Source organism: Furipterus horrens, unplaced genomic scaffold (assembly GCF_987537825.1).
Source record: "Furipterus horrens unplaced genomic scaffold, mFurHor1.1.pri manual_scaffold_9, whole genome shotgun sequence".
Taxonomy (NCBI): Eukaryota; Metazoa; Chordata; class Mammalia; order Chiroptera; family Furipteridae; genus Furipterus; species Furipterus horrens.
In genome coordinates this window covers 93,614,139-93,631,552 of record NW_028327179.1, presented here as the reverse complement: position 1 = coordinate 93,631,552, position 17,414 = coordinate 93,614,139, and the positions used below count along the sequence as shown (strand labels likewise).

At 41.8% G+C, this 17,414-nt stretch overlaps 1 protein-coding gene and 1 pseudogene across 1 annotated transcript in view; both read right to left on the bottom strand.

Annotated features, from left to right (window-relative positions):
* Positions 1 to 666: 666 nt before the first annotated feature.
* LOC150002204 (glyceraldehyde-3-phosphate dehydrogenase pseudogene) lies at positions 667 to 1,667 on the bottom strand (annotated as a pseudogene).
* A 7,924-nt stretch (positions 1,668 to 9,591) lies between these two features.
* IFT56 (intraflagellar transport 56) overlaps positions 9,592 to 17,414 on the bottom strand; it is a 38,567-nt gene continuing 30,744 nt past the window's right edge. Inside the window, exons 16-18 of the mRNA XM_090287568.1 lie at positions 16,508 to 16,614; positions 12,409 to 12,542; positions 9,592 to 10,791 (exon numbers count right to left, since the gene is read on the bottom strand). Of these exons, the coding sequence (XP_090143694.1) occupies positions 10,680 to 10,791; positions 12,409 to 12,542; positions 16,508 to 16,614 (353 nt within the window). The 3' untranslated portion in view covers positions 9,592 to 10,679. The remainder of the gene's footprint in view (positions 10,792 to 12,408; positions 12,543 to 16,507; positions 16,615 to 17,414) is intronic.

Here is a 17,414-nt window from a genome sequence, read left to right as displayed (position 1 = left end):
AACTGAAAGAGTTCATTAGATCCAAACCACTGTTATATGAGATGTTAAAGGGACTGGTTTAAAAAAAAACAGAAGCTAGGGAGATGAAACAAAGGCAAACTAAATAGGCAACGAGAGGGGAAGAGGAACTGTGGGTACGGGAAGCATATTGGGGGGAGGTCAACAGGGAGGGGGAATGGGGAAAGGGAGGGAGATGATATAGGAATTGGGGATCAAGGTAGGAGGGAATGGAATAGACGGAGAGAGGTTGGGAGGAACTGTATGCACAACTAATGGACATAATCTAAAAGGGGGGGACAACTGGAGGGAGGGGGGCCACTGGGTGGAGGGGAGCAGAGGGAAGGGAAATTGGCACAAATGTAATAATTTAATCAATAAAACACATTAAATCTGGAAAAAAAAAAAAAAGACTAGGTCCAGACAGTTCCACTGACAAATTCCACCAAGCATTACAGACCAACAGGTTCAAAATTAATTTTTTTTCTGGGTACAGTGAACTTTATTGATGGTGCATGACAAGGTAGGGCTCCCTAAGCCCCTCCCCTCTTTAGGGGGTCTAGGATGGAAACTAGAGGTCAGGAGATTCTCAGTGTGTTGGGGTATTGGTTTGAGGCAAGGATTCCCCAGCAGCTGATGGCCTCTTCCTGTCGCTGGGGCTGGTGGTCCAGAGGGCTCTTACTCCTAGGTGGCCATGTGGACCATAAGGTCCACCCCCTGTTGCTGTAGCCAAATTCATTGTCATACCAGGAAATGAGCTTGATGAAGTGGTCATTGAGGGCAATGTCAACCCCAGCATCAAAGGTGGAGGAGTGGGTGTCACTGTTAAAGTCGTAGGAGACAACCTGGTCCTCAATATAGCCCAGGATACCCTTGAGGGGGCCCTCTGATGCCTGCTTCACTACCTTCTTGATGTCATCGTATTTGGCAGCTTTCTCCAGGCAACAGGTCAGACCCACAACATTGGGGGTGGGGACACAGAAGGCCATGCCAGTGAGCTTCCCATTCAGCTCAGTGATAACCTTGCCCACAGCCTTGGCGACGACAGTAGAAGCAGGGATGATGTTCTGGGCAGCCCCTCGGCCATCACGCCACAGCTTCCCAGATGGGCCATCCACAGTCTTCTGGGTGCCCGTAATGGCATGGACTGTGGTCATGAGCCCCTCCACGATACCAAAGTAGTCATGGATGACCTTGGCCAGGGGGGCCAAGCAGTTGATGGTGCAGGAGGCATTGCTGACAATCTTCATGGAGTTGTCATACTTGTCATGGCTCACACCCATCACAAACATGGGGGCAGCAGCAGAAGGGGCAGAGATGATGACGCTCTTGGCTCCACCCTTCAAGGGAGCCCCAGCCTTCTCCATGGTAGTGAAGACCCCAGTGAACTCCACAACATACTCAGCACCAGCATCACCCCATTTGATGTTGGGGGGATCTCGCCCCTGGAAGATGGTGATGGACTTTCCATTGACAACAAGCTTCCCGTTCTCAGCCTTGACTGTGCCTTTGAACTTGCCATGAGTAGAATCATACTGGAACATGTAGACCATGTAGTTGAGGTCAATGAAGGGGTCATTGATGGCGACAATATCCACTTTGCCGGAGTAAAAAGCAGCCCTGGTGACCAGGCGCCCAATACGGCCAAATCCGTTCACTCCCACCTTCATCAGCGTGTCTCAGGCTTGAGGCTGGCACTGCGCAGGCAGACACGGCTGTCTGTTGAACAGGAGGAGCAGAGAACCCAAAATTATTTCATATAACCCATCATAGTAGAGTATATGATTGTCTAACCACTATGCTGTACACCTGAAACTAATGCAAAATAATGTTGAAGGTAAATTGTAATTGCAAAATAAAATTTAAATTAAAAAAACAAAGTGGCCCATCATATATAAGAAAAGCTTCTAACAGAAGAAAAGCTTCATGACTCAAGCAAAACACTGATTTCACTTCTAACCCACAAAACAAAATGAAATATAGACATTAAAAACCTATACAGTGATATGATTTTTCATCTATCGGGCTGGCAAATACAAAAACTTGGTAACACTGTGCTGCTGAGGATGGGGCAACAGTCAGTTTCCTTCATTGCTGATGGAGACAGAAGCTAGAATAACCTCTGTATGTGGCAAGTGAGCAATATCTGTCAAAATCGTCGTCGGCAGCCGTCCGTCTCCAGAGACGATGGTGTAGCTTCTTAAGAGTCTATCTGCACCGCCGAGAATGGTTGTGCAGTCCAACTCGGGAGTGACACGGTATCTGTCTCCTCCCGTGTTGAATCGACATCTTGCAATGACGCTGGAGTGTCCTCTCCAGTGAAGCTGAAGCTACAGAGCCTGGGCAGGGTGATATGGAGGGTCTGCTGTTGCCCATGCAGCAGACCCCCCCTCTCTTCGCAGCTGAAATCTGTCAAAATACAAATGTACATACTCTATAAGTCACTACTTCCACTTCTATGAATTTATCCAAGACATATAATATTTTGTATGTATCTGTCCTCTTCCTGACTTCAATTCATTAGATAATTTTTTTTAAAGAACCAACTTCTTCATAGACTTATTAGTTGTACTGATTTTTCTAGTTTTAAATTTAATTTCAGAGTTTATTGGTTTTTCTTTGGGGGGTTCTTAGGTTTAGTTCAATGTTCTTTTTATACTTCTTTTTTTAAAAAGATTTTCTTTATTTTTAGAGAGAGGGGAAGGGAGGGAGAAAGAGAGGGAGAGAAACATCAATGTGTGGTTGCCTCTCGCGTGCTCCCAACGGGGGGACCCTGCCCACAACCCAAGCATGTGTCCTGACTGGGAATTGAACTGTGCCCCTTTGGTTCACAGGGCAACACTCAATCCACTGAGCCACAGCAGCCTGGACTACACTTCTTGATAAAGATACTTAAGTCACTCGTTTTTACTTTTTTGGTTTATTTATTTATTTATTTTCATTTATTGTTTCTAGAGAGTGGGAGAGAGAGGGAGAAAGAGAGGGAGAGAATCAATGATGTGTGAGAGAAACAACCATCGATTGCCTCTTGCACATGCCCCAACCGGGAACTGAACCCACAACCCAGGCATGTGCCCTAACCAGGAATTGAACTTGTGACCTTTCAGTTTGCAGGAGGATGCCCAACCAACTGAGCCACACCAGCCAGGGCTACTTTTTCTGTTTATTAATACAATGGTTCAAAACCTCAACTTGTCCTCCGCACTTCATCTCTAATCCAGTTTGGTTACAGCCTGGATTTCTCTTTTGCCCAAGAGCTAAGAGAAGGTTTTTGTCTAGGTATTGATCAGCTATTTGGCGTTTGGGTTGGTTGGTTAATTGGTTTTTCTTTCTTTTTTCTTAAATTTTTAGGTGGCAGTGATCTTAGTTTTCCGGGTTATTACTTCTATGGCAATGCGATTAGAAAACATCGGCATTGATTCTATATTTGAGATGCCTACTTACTAACTTGACTTTGGTGCAAGTACCTTCAGCATTCTTTGCCTCAGTTTGCAAAATGGGAATAATAATATACATACTTTTTAAACTCGTTGGGATGAAGCAAGCATGTGAAGTGCTTTGATGCGTGGCTGGTGCATCGTTTGACGGTATTTTCTTTGTGACCTCATGTCCCATCAGCTTTAGTAAATGAACATCCTTTGGATCCTTGAAAAGGAGGTGTGTTCTCTGTTGTCGTTATAAGCTATATTGACAGTATATTCCTTAGTGGTTGTGATATTTAAGTTATCTACTTGCTCTACTTACAATTTTTTTCTTTTTCCATTTCAACTGCTATGAAGCATAATCTACTGCTGTCTTCGGAACGCTTATCTTTTTTGGGTTTTGAATACTGATGCTTTTTCCTTTGCAGCATCTTCGTAACCGTTACATCTCCATTGAGAAATAGGCCCTTTGTCATTCGAAGTGTGTTTCTTTGACTTGCTTAATGATATTGACCTGGAATCAACCCTGTTTGATGGTGACACCTGCTCTCTTTTTATTTGCATTGGCCTGATTGTACTACTGCACATCTTTTATTGTCAGCATTTGTGTGTCAACAGCACAGAGTTCAGTTTTGCTACATGATCCAATCTGCCAACCTTTTTTACTTAATTGGTGAGTTAAGCCTATTTCCATTTTTGACACGAGATGTATGTCTGAGCATAGATCTGCCACATTTCTTATGTCACATTTTCTCCTTTCAACCTTTAAAAAAAAAATTCTCCATGAGCTGTTTGCTTTGTTTTATGCATGTTACTTATGTTAATTTAGAAGGTATATATTTTTATTCTAATAGGATGATTTTATAATGTGCTTAATCCTCAATTTATTTGAACATTGTCTATAATTCCATATTATGATCAATGATAAAAATTTATATATTTTCTTTTTCTACACTTTAACTTTGTATTTTAAAATAGACTTATATACTTGCTACTTGATTCCTCACTTTTAATACCTTAAAGATAAAATAGCAATAAAGTATATTTTTTCCTTTCTGTCAGAGTTTTATTATTTTATCAGTTTTCATATACACATCACCAATTTTCTAGTGATATTTTTGTCCACCATTTGCCTGCCTCCCTGCCTGCCTTCTTTTTCTCTTGTATTAATTTTCTATAGGCCCCTATCTGTGTTATCTGTTTTGGTCACTCATCTTTGAGGAAGAAGAATTTTCCTGGCCCGGTTATTTTGGTGACTGTGCATGCCTGGGGGCCCCCAGGACCATGGGCCCACCTGGCAGGTATTTACCTTAAGACTTAGGGTTTTGAATTACCCTCATCCACCTCCTTTGGTCAGCAGCTGCAGAGCTGTTCACAACGATGTCTTCTGTGTAGAGGACAAAGTGCTTCCTGCAAATATGGCTCGCCTCTGTGATTCTTTGGTTCACTCAGCCTCCTCTGCTTATCAGAACTAAAATGCAGACTTTTTTTCATTTATCATAGGACAGCGAAATATGAAGATTTAGCTTTTTCTCACCCTGCCCCCTCAACATGAACACTTTCCACACACCGCCACCCCACCCCCCATCCTCCCACTACTGTTGGATCAATTTGTAGGTGAATCTGTGTGGTTTTCTCCGTTCCAGCTCCTTACTGTCCTGTTCCTGGTAACCACCATCCTGATTTCTTTGTTCATTGTTCTGCTTCCCTTTGGATTGTATATTTCTGTTGGAGTTGTCTTTAACTTATAAAAAGTTATTGTTGTAAGTAATGCACTTCTAAGTTTCAGTCAAGTTGTTGCAAGTGTAGTTCATTTATTTTGTATAGTGTTCCATTCTGACTTTATCAGTTTATTTCTCCGCTCTCCTGTCAGTGGGTATGTAGGTCATATCCAGGTTTTTCCTGGGGGGAGTGCAGCCAGGCTCATTCTTTTTTTTTTTCTTTTTTTTATTAATTATTTGTTTGTTTGCTTATTTATTTTTAGAGAGAAGGGAAAGGAGAAAGAGAGGGAGAGAAACATCACTGTGTGGTTTCCTCTCACTGGCGCCCCCAACTGGCGACCTGATGTACAACCTAGTCATGTGCCCTGACTGGGAATTGAACCAGTGACACTTGGCTTGCAGGCTGACGCTCAATCCACTGAGCCACAGCAGCCAGGGCTGCCAGGCTCATTCTTGTATGCTCCAACCCCCTGGTGTACAGGTACTGGGGGATCTCTTGGATATATGCCAAGGAGTGAAATTTCTGGGTCATAGTTTGAAACTATGAGTTTACAAATGAGGCCATACTGGTTTTCAAAGAACAAATGAACTTCTATATGAAAGTAGAGAAGCAATTAAGGTTAAATGTATGTAAATGTTATCTATGGTGTCATGTATGCTGTTCTCATCATCTGACATCTGCTTATTCTTTACCGAGTTAAATTCTATACTTTGAGTTTCAGTTTTTTATTCACTTCCCCCATTTAGCCTTTTCTATTTAACCCTGGCCAGCTTGGTGGCTGCTCTCAGTTGGGGGCCGTCCTGCACCTAAGGCAGGAAGATGGTGGCCACAAAGAAGGCAACAAAGTCACTGGAATTGATAAACTCTGGTGTCAGCTTGTTATGAAAAGTGGAAAGCACGTGCTGGGTGGGGCACCAGCAGACCCCAAAATGACCAGACGAGGCCAAGGGTCATCCTCGCCGACCACTGTCCCACCCTGAGGACATATGGAGTAGAGTGTCATGTCACACTGGCCAAGACCGGGGTCCACCACCGCGGTGGCAATGACACTGACCCGGGCACAGCGTGCGGAACATACTACAGAGTGTGCATGCTGGCTGTCCTTGATCTGGGTGACCCTGGGATCATCAGAAGTGTGCCGACACAGACGGGTGAGAGGTAAATCATGCAAAACTGTTCTTTAGTAAAACTGGCCAGAGCGTGTTTAAAAAACAACGTATAAGCTATACTAGCCCATAATTTCATTGCTTTTACAGTATCTTGCAATTATTCTTTAGGTCACTATTACCTATATTTTCACCCTAACATACACTTACTAATTAATTAAACTTGAATGACTTGTGTGAGCTCCACCACATTAATAACTACTTGTCAGTCAAAAAGCAGCAAAGAAGAGTTTAATTATATGTTTATTGAGGAAATGAGAAATAGATGGACACATTTAATTATTCAACTGTGGATAGCAGGAAAGACCTGTGCTTGTTTAGAGGGCAGTAAGACTCCCCTGAAACTTTTGTTAAGCATGTAGTTACATCCAAGCTACAGTGCAGAAAACCTAATTTAGAAACCAACAAACAATTAGAGATTACTGAGAAGCCAGGTTTTCCTTCCCCTTAGGGCCCTCATTCACATACACAGACTGCGAATTTTCTGTCCAGTTCTGCTTCACTCTGCTTTGGTTGGTAAGAAGCTTGAAGGTGAATTTCTGGTCCGTCTTTAGTCATTCTGGTATGTACATTTGTGTAATAGCTTTACTCTTGGCTTCCCTTACTCTTAAAAGCCTTTCGTCTGTTCATATGTTACAAAACTATCTCAAATGACTTCTGGAACACAGTTGGATGTAAGTACGTAGTTCACCAAATAAATGCATGAGTACAGGAATGAATACCCCCAAACATATGATGATTCAACTCAGATAAAATGCATCCACAGTGTATGCTATGGATGCACAAACCTGAGCTTCCCACTGTCCTCTCGCCTGAGGGTCACCTAGCCAGGTACTTACTCCCTGTGGCCGAGGGTTGTAAACTGTGCTGCCCTAGGAGGGGCGGCCTGAGCAGTGGGCCTGCTCTGTCTGCTTCCTTCCCTCCCCTTTGCCCTGCCCAGTAAGATAGTGCCCAGCTGTATTTGGCATTTAGATTTTATTTAAAGAGTTTTATTGCAAAATTGTGCAAATTTGTCTCTATACTCCACACTCATACACACCCATCAGCTGACTATATCGTCTAGTGCTAAATCGTGTGCTTATATTCTTCACGTATTCCTGCAGCCCAGAGTTAGGGGCAGTTACAGGCACATCACCAGGTTTCCAGTTCTGCTTCTCTGAGAACATCCTGAAATGGGCCAAATACGGTTTGAACATAATCATAAAATACATATAAGCCTTAGAAGTATTTAATAGTATGAAGAAGAGAAAGAGGACTATTCATCTAAGTCAGATTGAGACAGTCCTAAATATAGGAACTAGTAACTAGCTAATTCACTTTTTTGCCATTAGAAAGTAGGTAAAACTAATGTGATATACCACCCACCTGCTTGCAACTGTTTCAATGTACGAAGCCATAAAAGAGGAAAGCAGTCTTTTGGTTTCTGTGTACTTGGATGTATGTTGCATGTATTATACACATGGCAGAACCCTGGGCATCTTGCTAGCTGTTGAGTTTCAGGATCCATTCTGACTGCTGCTCTCAAAGTAGGCAGGAGGTGTCCCATTTACATGGATACAATCATTCCCATTGCCTTCTTTTACCTTTCAAGACTTCGTTCCTACTGACGGCAACAATCACATCTTACTGTGTTGACTTGTGTTGACTTGTTAGACCAAGCAGTTTTTTTAAAAAAATGTATTGGGTTGACGTTGGTTAATAAAATTATAGGTTTCAAGTGCACAGTTCCATGATACATGATCTGTGCTGCATTGTGTGTCCATAGACTGAGTTCCTTAAGGGTCAGGACTGTGAGCCATCTTCGCATCCCAAGCACCTAATATACACTTAGCACACGATCGAACGACAGTTAGGTGCGCACCAGAATAGATGAGGTCAGGTCTCACAAGTCCCCTGCTCTGCCACTTACTATATGCTCGATTATTCAGTCAACAAGTATTTGAGAAGTTTCTGTGTGTAGTGTTGTAGTATGCACTGGTCATACAATTTCTGGGATGGACTGTAACTCAGCAAAGAGCCAAACCTCATGCGATTTAGCAGGGACCATGAGCCTTAAAGAACAGGGATTCTTAGGGAACATCTACTTCTCTCTCTTAGAAAGAGTAATTTGTGGAGCCCCAAACTTTGTTGACTTTTTACTCTGGGGTCAGAGTGAAGGAAAAAGAAAGGGGAGAGGGTACATGCCGTACCCACGGCTCGCACTCACCACGCTCACAGAACATCATGATAAGAACCAAATAATAAACTTTAATTTGAATATATTATGGTAGAATAATTATTTTGAAGTACAAAAATAACCATAAGAATTTTATCCCCTTTGCAAGTAATATTTGCTACAGACTATAAATAGTACATTGGTGTTATGATCTGGACACATTACATACATTCCCAGACCCGGCCCCTCCTCTCCCCTGTACCATCACGTGAGGAAGAGCAGCTGTGCAGACTACTCTGCATCTTGAGACCCTGCCAAGACATTTCCAAAGAAGCTGTCCTGAATGGCAGAATTAGATGGTATCTTTCCTAAACTAGTCTTTAGGGCTTTTTGAGGGGGTGAGGGTGTCAATTCTATAGATTAAAAACTTCTAAAAAACTAGTCTAAAATTCTGGGAATTGCTATTTTTTGGAATATCGGAGTTTTCCTCAAAAGACAGGAAAATGTAGGGAGGAGTGTTAAATTCAATAGAAGTTCATTTAAATCATCATCAGTGGAAAAGCTTTTCAAGTAGAGGAAATTTGAAAATAACAGCAATTAACTGGAAAACAGATTTCATTGCCAACAGCCACAGAGAAGGACCATCTGTCTTTTTTCCCATTATTACGTTTCCTAGTATTTTAAGAGAGGTAAGTAAGCATCACAAGGATTCTAACAATCGTAGCAGGTTCTGCCCAGATCTGACCCACCTCGCACTTCGCATGCTGAGAACCAATCGTCGAAGAAGTGGGAACAACATATTGAGGAAACAGAAAAGCTTTGGCGTATAAAAAAGGATATGACTTTGTTTTCTAAAATTCAGTCCTTCAGGCCAGTTTACTTTGACTTTGCTCTGAACTGATTAGATCTGGGTCTGAGATAAAAGAAACTGGTCATCTCCCTGAGGAGAACTGAAAGAACCCCTTGCAACTGCCCAGAAGGCGAAGGCCATCTGAAGTCTCAGAGCTTCTCTCCCCGGCTGCTCTGGACGCCTGCTGTGTTCCCATCTCCATTCTATGCACCTTCTTCATCCAGAGGGATGCTCTGCACTTTCTTCACCTGTAATGCTGGCTGCCTTAAACTCACAGGAAAAAAAAACAAACATGGGGTAGAAACAAAGGTAATCTGGCACATAAAGCCATGTAGGTCTATTTTCTGAAAATAGCTTGTGAGCCTTAGAATACGCAGTTCTATAATAGGTTTATGTTTTAAGAGCTCAGAAATGGGGGGCTGGAATGCGGCTGAGGCTGGAGCCCAGCCATTAGGAAACCCCTCAAAGGGCTCTACACACCCTGCGTTCTGCCTTGGTGCATTAATAAGTCGCCATAATGCCTACATATAAACTTTGTAGCCCTACTTTCAAAATGGATGTTTATTCAGCAAGATACATGAACAAAAATAACTACCCTGTTTTGTTACCTAAAATATAATGGAGAAATGACAAATGAGATTTGTATACTTTGCTTCCTAAAAAATCTTAAATGTACCACACAGGTTTTTTTTCCATAGTATTCACCTTTTATAAAACTGCAGGACTCATGTTACTCTACTGTACCATGTTATTATCATCAAGAATTCAATTAGTGAAGGATTAACCCCCAAGCCTACTATCCATTAGTGAGTGGACAGCTTAATAAAGGCTCTGACTGCCATTCTTAGAACCACATGGCTATTTATAACTTCTGTTCTCCCCAGATTCAGAGGTGCATTACAAAACCCTGTATGGAATTGCTCAGTGAAGAGGGATCATGGACAGAAATGGCTAATTAACAATAAGATGTCAGAACGATGGTGATTCTTGAGTATTAGTGGCATCTGTTATTGCAACTTGGAGAAAATGCCATGGAATGTTAATATATTTAAAAAAAAAAAAAGTGATGCCGTTCTCCTTAAAGTCAGGAAGCAACATCACAGTACTCTGAGTCTTTCTGGAAGGAAGGCACCAGAGAAGTCCAAAGTCTCGTGGCTGGTCGGGTCCCACAGGGGCCATGTCAGAGACTTCGCCACAGCTCAGCCAGGAGGTGAGGTGTCAGCAGTCACTGGTCTTGTGGCTTGAAGAGCGAGGAAGGAAAACGTCAATAAAATAGAGGCCTGCGTTTTGCATCAAACTTGAGGGATAAAATGATGTCCAGTTTGATGTCGAAGCAGGGACTGGCTCCCTGGGCCTCGGGAGCGATTTTAGACAAGCATTCTGTTTTCTCTGGCCCATTCCCTCATGATCCAGATGATGTGTTCTGCTTGGGTGTTTCCCGTGCTTCTCAGTAGATGGAACACTTCTCGAAGAGTCCCTCTGAGGAAAACATTTGAAAGGACGAAGTGTTTCAATATAGTGAAAATTAACAGGTAAGATAAAGTCCTAACTATTCTCCACATACTTCGAGGAGGGCATTGTTGGTAACTGACCCTTCCTGTGTACGCGTAAACCCATTCCAAACTTCTAGCTTTCCATCTGACAGTGGCGTAGTAAAATAAAAACTCTATGCTGTCCTTCTCGCCAACCCAAGTTTTCCCTGTTTACTTAGACTCCCTGGACACAGGGCATTAATCCTTTTGTCTCAACAGACATAACTATTTCCATTTCTGTGCCTATTCTGCATGACAGAGTAGAAAGAGGTTGTGTCAACAAGCTGGGTTCAGACTGGGTTCAAATTCTAGCTCTGAACTAACAAGTCACTTAGCTTGTCTGAGTCCCAGATGTCTCCTTTGTTTAAGGAGAAATAAACTGGTATCACTGCCATCTTTGTGAAATTTCACAAAGCCAGAGGAACGGGTGATTTCTTCAAGAAAAATAATATATTAATAAACATGGGAAAGAGGAAAGTTAAGGACCAAGATTTGGCAAATGCCCAGTATTTATGTTTTAAGTAATTTAAATTTAATTACAATTAAAATGTATGTTTTAAGTAATGCATACTAAAACTTCTGTATTACCTTATCAAATCTACAAGTAACTGCATATTGATCCTTTTCCCTAAGAGTTCTCTCATATTTCTGACTTTTTCTCCCCTCAAGCAACTTCTTTTATACTTAATCAAATTCTTTTAAACTTTTATTTAGGACTAGAAGTAGATACAAGGCAGGAGGTCATTTTTGATAGATTATTTGCTTATAAAATAATTACATCCGCTATCCATACATCAGTAACAAATACATTCCATGAAGTTATTTTTAGAACATTGAATTTAGTTTCAAGCATTTCAATTTTTATTACAATAGAGCTACAAGCCACTTAATTTCACGTAATCTAATGTATCAGTAATGAAAATTATCAATCACATCTATTCCATTCCTAATTCTTTGAGGCTAAACCAAAAGACACAATAAAGAGCCAACAGGCAGCCCTGGCTGGTGTGACTCAGTGGACTGAGTGCCGGCCTGAGAACTAAAAGGTCGCTGGTTGGATTCCCAGTCAGGGCACATGCCTGGGATGCAGGCCAGGTCCCCAGTTAGGGACGCGTGCAAGACAACCACACACTGATGTTTCTCTCCCTGTCTTTCTCCCTCCCTTCCCCTCTCTCTAAAATAAATAAAATATTTAAAAAAACAAAAACAAAAACAAAAAGCCAACAGGCAAAGAAAAGAGCATATGAAATTGGGGGAAAAAAGCTTTATGAAATGGCAATTCATTTGGGAGCCAAATATCTATGTTGCTCTTATATTTGAGGGCTGTAGTATACTCTGTGTTCCCAGTATACAGGATTTAGAATGATCTGATTCTTTAAGATAAAAACTTTTCTGGAGGAAAAAGGTCAAATAGAAATATATAGTATCCTAACATTTTAGTCATCATTCTAAAACATCATTACGAATTAGAGGTTTCAGAAGAGAATGTCATCCAGGAAAACCACTCTTTCCCCTTCCAAACCAGCCAATGAGCAGCGGCGGCGTTTCTCGTCTGTGTGCTTACTTGGGTTCTCTCCCAGCTACGATCATCTGGAAAACGCCCACACAGGCGCCTCTCTTGCCCTCCCAATATTCGGGGTTAGGATCCAGCCTCTCGAGGATATCAAAGGCTTTGGCCGAATAGTAAAACTGGCCCATCTGAGTAAAACAAAGAATTACGGTAATACGTGTAGTCACAAGATTGCACAGACGAAACTAAACATAAGGTCACCATGAAACAGAACTGCATAAAAGGAGTACATGGGCAATGACAACATTTTCAGTTAGCAAATTAGATACATTTATTATTAAAACAAGAAAAAACAAATCACAGTTTGGGTTCATGGGTTCCACTTAAATCAGCTTATCTTCATTCAGTTTTCAACAATATAACATTTTTTCTACATATAGTCAAGTTATTCTATAATCAATACATACAGATGTCATTTTTTCTCATTATATTCTGTGTCACTTCCAGGCCACCACCCTCCATCTCCCTCCAGGAATAACTACGATTCCGACTGGTACGGTCATCAGTTCTTTGACTTGCTTTATATCACTACGCATACAGCTTTAGACAATGTAACTGAATTTTGCCTCTCAGAATTCTGTCTATATGAAATAATACCATAAATATTTCTTGTCTTACACTTGTTTATAAGATTCATCTATATTGGTGGATACACCTCTAGCTGGTTTATCTCTTTAAAAGTTTAACTTTGAATTACAGAGTTATAGGAAGTTGTAAAGACAGTACAGAGAGGTCGCCTGTACCGTTCACCCAGCTCCCACCCCTACAGCTTACATGACAACAGTGCGGTCTCACGGTATCGAAACCAGGAACTGTCCGTTGCTACAATGTGGATATAGTTCCATCATTGTAACAAATGTATGGAGTCATAACCACCACTATCAAGATACACAACTGCTCCGTCACCACTGAGACCTCCCTGGTGCTGCCGCTCTGCAGTGACATGCATCCCCCTCCCTGCTGACCATCCTACCCCCTGGCAATCACTAATTGGTTCTGTATTTCTATAATTTTCAAGAGTAGTATGTATCTAAAACGGCAGTGTGGGACCCTTTGAGACTGGCTTTTTCCATCCGGCATACTGTCCTTGTTTTTCCCAGTTACTGCATGTACCCCTGGTTTGTTTCTGTTAGATAACCGCGAAAGCAGGGGGAACCTCCACCCAAAGTTTGGTTTCGTTTGGATGTCAAGAATGATGATGCCGCATCTACACCAAAAGGGCATGGAAGGTTTCTATTTATACACTTGAGGTCTCCGAGGAGGGTCTGGCGGGCCTGGCAAACAGGTCCAAAGCGGCCCGAGAGCGCAAACGTCTGTGAGCAGATACTTACTGAATAACGGTTTGCATTTCCTGGGATTAAAAAAATCTGCCTAACTATATTGTGGTATATTCTTTCCATCCTTTAATTCTCAATCCACCTATATCATAATATCTGAAGTGAGTTTCTTGTAGAGAGTTGGGTCGTGTTTTGTTTTTTTGGTTTTCAATCTACTCTGTAGAATCTGTCTTTTGATTGGTACTTAGACCATTTACATGTAATGCCATTACTGATATGTGAGGACTCAGCTCTGCTCTTTCTTTCCTATTTGTCTCCTGTTTTTCACGGACAAGGGCATCTCATACACGTCTCTGCGGTCTGCAGCTGGAGAAAGACTCGACTGCGCATCTGCACAGCGGGAGGGCAGGAGGCCCGTGCTCGACCGCGCTAGTCTTCGCCTATACGTGGCTTCTTCCCGTTGTCCCTGCACTGTAGTAGGTCTCAGCCATAAGTATAACTTTATGTTGCGTCGTGTGAGTCCTTCCAGGGAATCACAGAACTACGGGGTAGTCATGGGACCATCGAGACACTGGTAATGCCAAATTGGTGTTTTTTTTAAAGAATTTAAACAGTGTGGTGATTGCTGGGGGGTGGGGGTACAAGGGGACTAAATGGCAATGGGAAAAAATACAATAAAGATTAAATCTAAAAAGTAAAAAATAAAGATTTTATTTACTTATTTTCAGAGAGAGGGGAAGAGAGTGAGAAAGAGAGGGAGAGCAACACTGATCGGCTGCCTCTTGTATGCCCCCAAAGGGGGACCTGCAACCCAGGCATGTGCCCTGACCAGGAATCAAACTGTGGACCTTTCAGTTGGCAGGATGACGCCCAACCCACTGAGCCACACCAGTCGGGGCCCAAATTGTTTTTCACTGATTATCTTCCTTTAGTCTTAACCCCATCCACCTTTCATCTTCACTAGGGCCTTATTCCATCAAAAATGCTCACACTCTTGACCCTGGCTGGGTAGCTCAGTTGGTCAGAGCATCGTCCCCACACACCAAGGTAGTGGGTGTAAACCCCAGTCAGAGCACATACAATCAACCAAGAAATATATAAATAAATGGAACAACAAATCGATGTTTCTCTCTCTTCCTTCCTCTCTCTCTCTCTCTCTCTTAAATAAATTTAAAATATTTTTTAAAGTTAAAAAATAATGCTCCCACTCTCTTGAGTTCTTAAATCTCCCTGTTCAATGGCTCCTCCACCTAAAAATATACCCTTCCTCCCTATTCAGAAGGAAAAAAGAACTCCTGCAAAAATTAATCCCTCCCCCAAATCCCTAACCCTGTTTTCCCCTTAAGTTAGCATCACGTTTTTCTCCTTATCCTCAGCATCATTTTTTTAACGATTGTGGTCAACAGTACACTCCCTGCATGTGCTTTCTAGCCCGATTTTCTTCTCTACCCAACTACTGTTTTCTCGGACCTCGTGCAACTCCATCTACTTGTAGATTTGACATTTTCCTTCCTTGGCTTTTGATGAAACAGAGTCAGGAATAAAGAAAAGTCATGGAAAGCACTTTTTCTGTCTTCAGTTTTTTCTTTTTTTCTATTCATCCGCATCCTGCCTCTTTCACTGACTCTTCTTTCTATTTCTGTCCCGTGAGCACATGGTTCCTCACCCCGCTCACCGGTTCAGCTTTCTCTGCCACACCGGGCTGCGCGGCCTCCTGCTGCCGCTGCAGTTCCTAGCACCACCTCCGGGGCTGCTGTTCACTTCGAGCACTGGATCTCTAACCTTGGCCGCTTAGCTGAACTCCAGGCTCAGCCTGATCACTTCCCACGTGTAATGTCTCTGCCCGGGAGCCCCAGACGCACTTCACATTTATATAACGAATACTGAGCTAAATTCCTGTTTTCTGGTGTTTTCTTTTCCTCTGTCTTCCCTAACTCACTTAACAGCAAACCATCCACCAAGTCATGTTAAACAATTTTAAGTTTCCTGTATTCAAACCTTTCCCACTGATGAGAACTCAATGAATTTTTGTAATGATTCACTTTGAAATGAGATTTTATTGATTAACACTAGACTCTCTTTACCTTTACCTGACGTTTTCCTGTCTTTTGGATAGGAAGAAATATTTCCAAAATAGGAATTTCTGGTATTTGAGGCTAGTTTTTTAAAAAGGCGTTTAATCTTTAAAAAGCTCCTTCATGCCTTTCCAACTCCCTACACACACACACACACACACACACACACACACACACACACACACACACACACACACACACACACAGAGTCAGACTTTTACTAAATGACTGCTTTTTCAGTTTCTTTTTCTGGTTCCTCTGTCTCTCCTGCCTACTGTTTTCATATTAGTATCCCCTAAGGTTTGATTTGTAACCATCTACTTTTCTCACTTTACTTTTTCACCTGGGCAATCTCACTGTTTTTCTGGGTTTCAATTACTACTGAAATGTTGACGATTTCTCCCCATCTATGTTGCTGATATCTGAGGACATCTTTCTTAAGCTTCAAAACCAACTACCAGATGAATATCAGTACCTGGATGCTATCTAAAGATTCACAGCCTTTAGAAATCTAACACCCCCTCTCTAAATCATTATTTCATCCACACACACACACACAAACACCCTGAAACACTGTCTGTCTCTAAGTTCAGTTCATTGATAATAGAGATGACATTTCCGATACCACTATGCAATCCTCTCCCCGACAGCCATTTAGTCCCTAGGACACTTTCCCCTAATATTTAGCCAATGCAGCCATGGGATGCTGATCTCCAGTTTCCCTTTTCCTCGGTCACTCACCTTGTAGCAGTCATTAGCGATGAGCTGCAACAGGCTGAAGGACTCACTAGAGGTCTCCAACTTGAGATAAAGTTCCCAGGCCCGTCTTGGTTTCTTATTCATTATATCTACAAAAAAGAACAAAGATTTATGCTTCCCAAGTGTACAAGAAATAGACTTCTGCATCTTGCTATTCTATGGACTTGGTTCTATGTCTCAAATCCAAAGTAACGGTAAGTGGTTCTTGCACAGAAAGGCTGCACTGTTGGCACCAAGCTGGTCCCCCATCTGCATTCTACCGCACTTAAAATTTTTATTTAAGTTAGGATTCAGATAATTGTGTCTTTTCATATTGGGGTAATTTCCAGTGATTCCCACTTAGGTCATCTGCTTAAAAGAGGACCCCTGTCCTTCACTCAATTCTAGTCATATTCTTCCAGCCTCACTTAGGATATCTGATTACTAAAATGTTCCTGCAACTTTAAAACTCAGGGAATGTTTTAAAATCCAAAGAGCAAGAGAACTTAGTGAAGAGAGAGACAAAGACTCTAAGCTAAATATTTTTAAAATTATGGTTTTTGACATTTTCCCCTTTTAAGACCTGCATCATAGTGAAAAGGTAAAATTAGCATAACAATATCATTTCTCTCTCACACACACACACAAAGCACTATAAACTGAGACTCTGGAAACTTGAAGGGGATGAACCTGGCGTTTTTCAGGACTGTATGTTCTAGGTCAATGCTATATGGTAGAACTAATCACAGGGTAAACTTATATATGTACATGGTCACCCTAACTGACTAACATCAATAACTCGATTTCGGTGTTCACTTATTCTGTGGAACAAAATACAAAACAAAATTAGAAAACGCCCAGTATAATTTCCATCCACAAGGTTATACAGCAGACAGGAAAAGAGGATTCC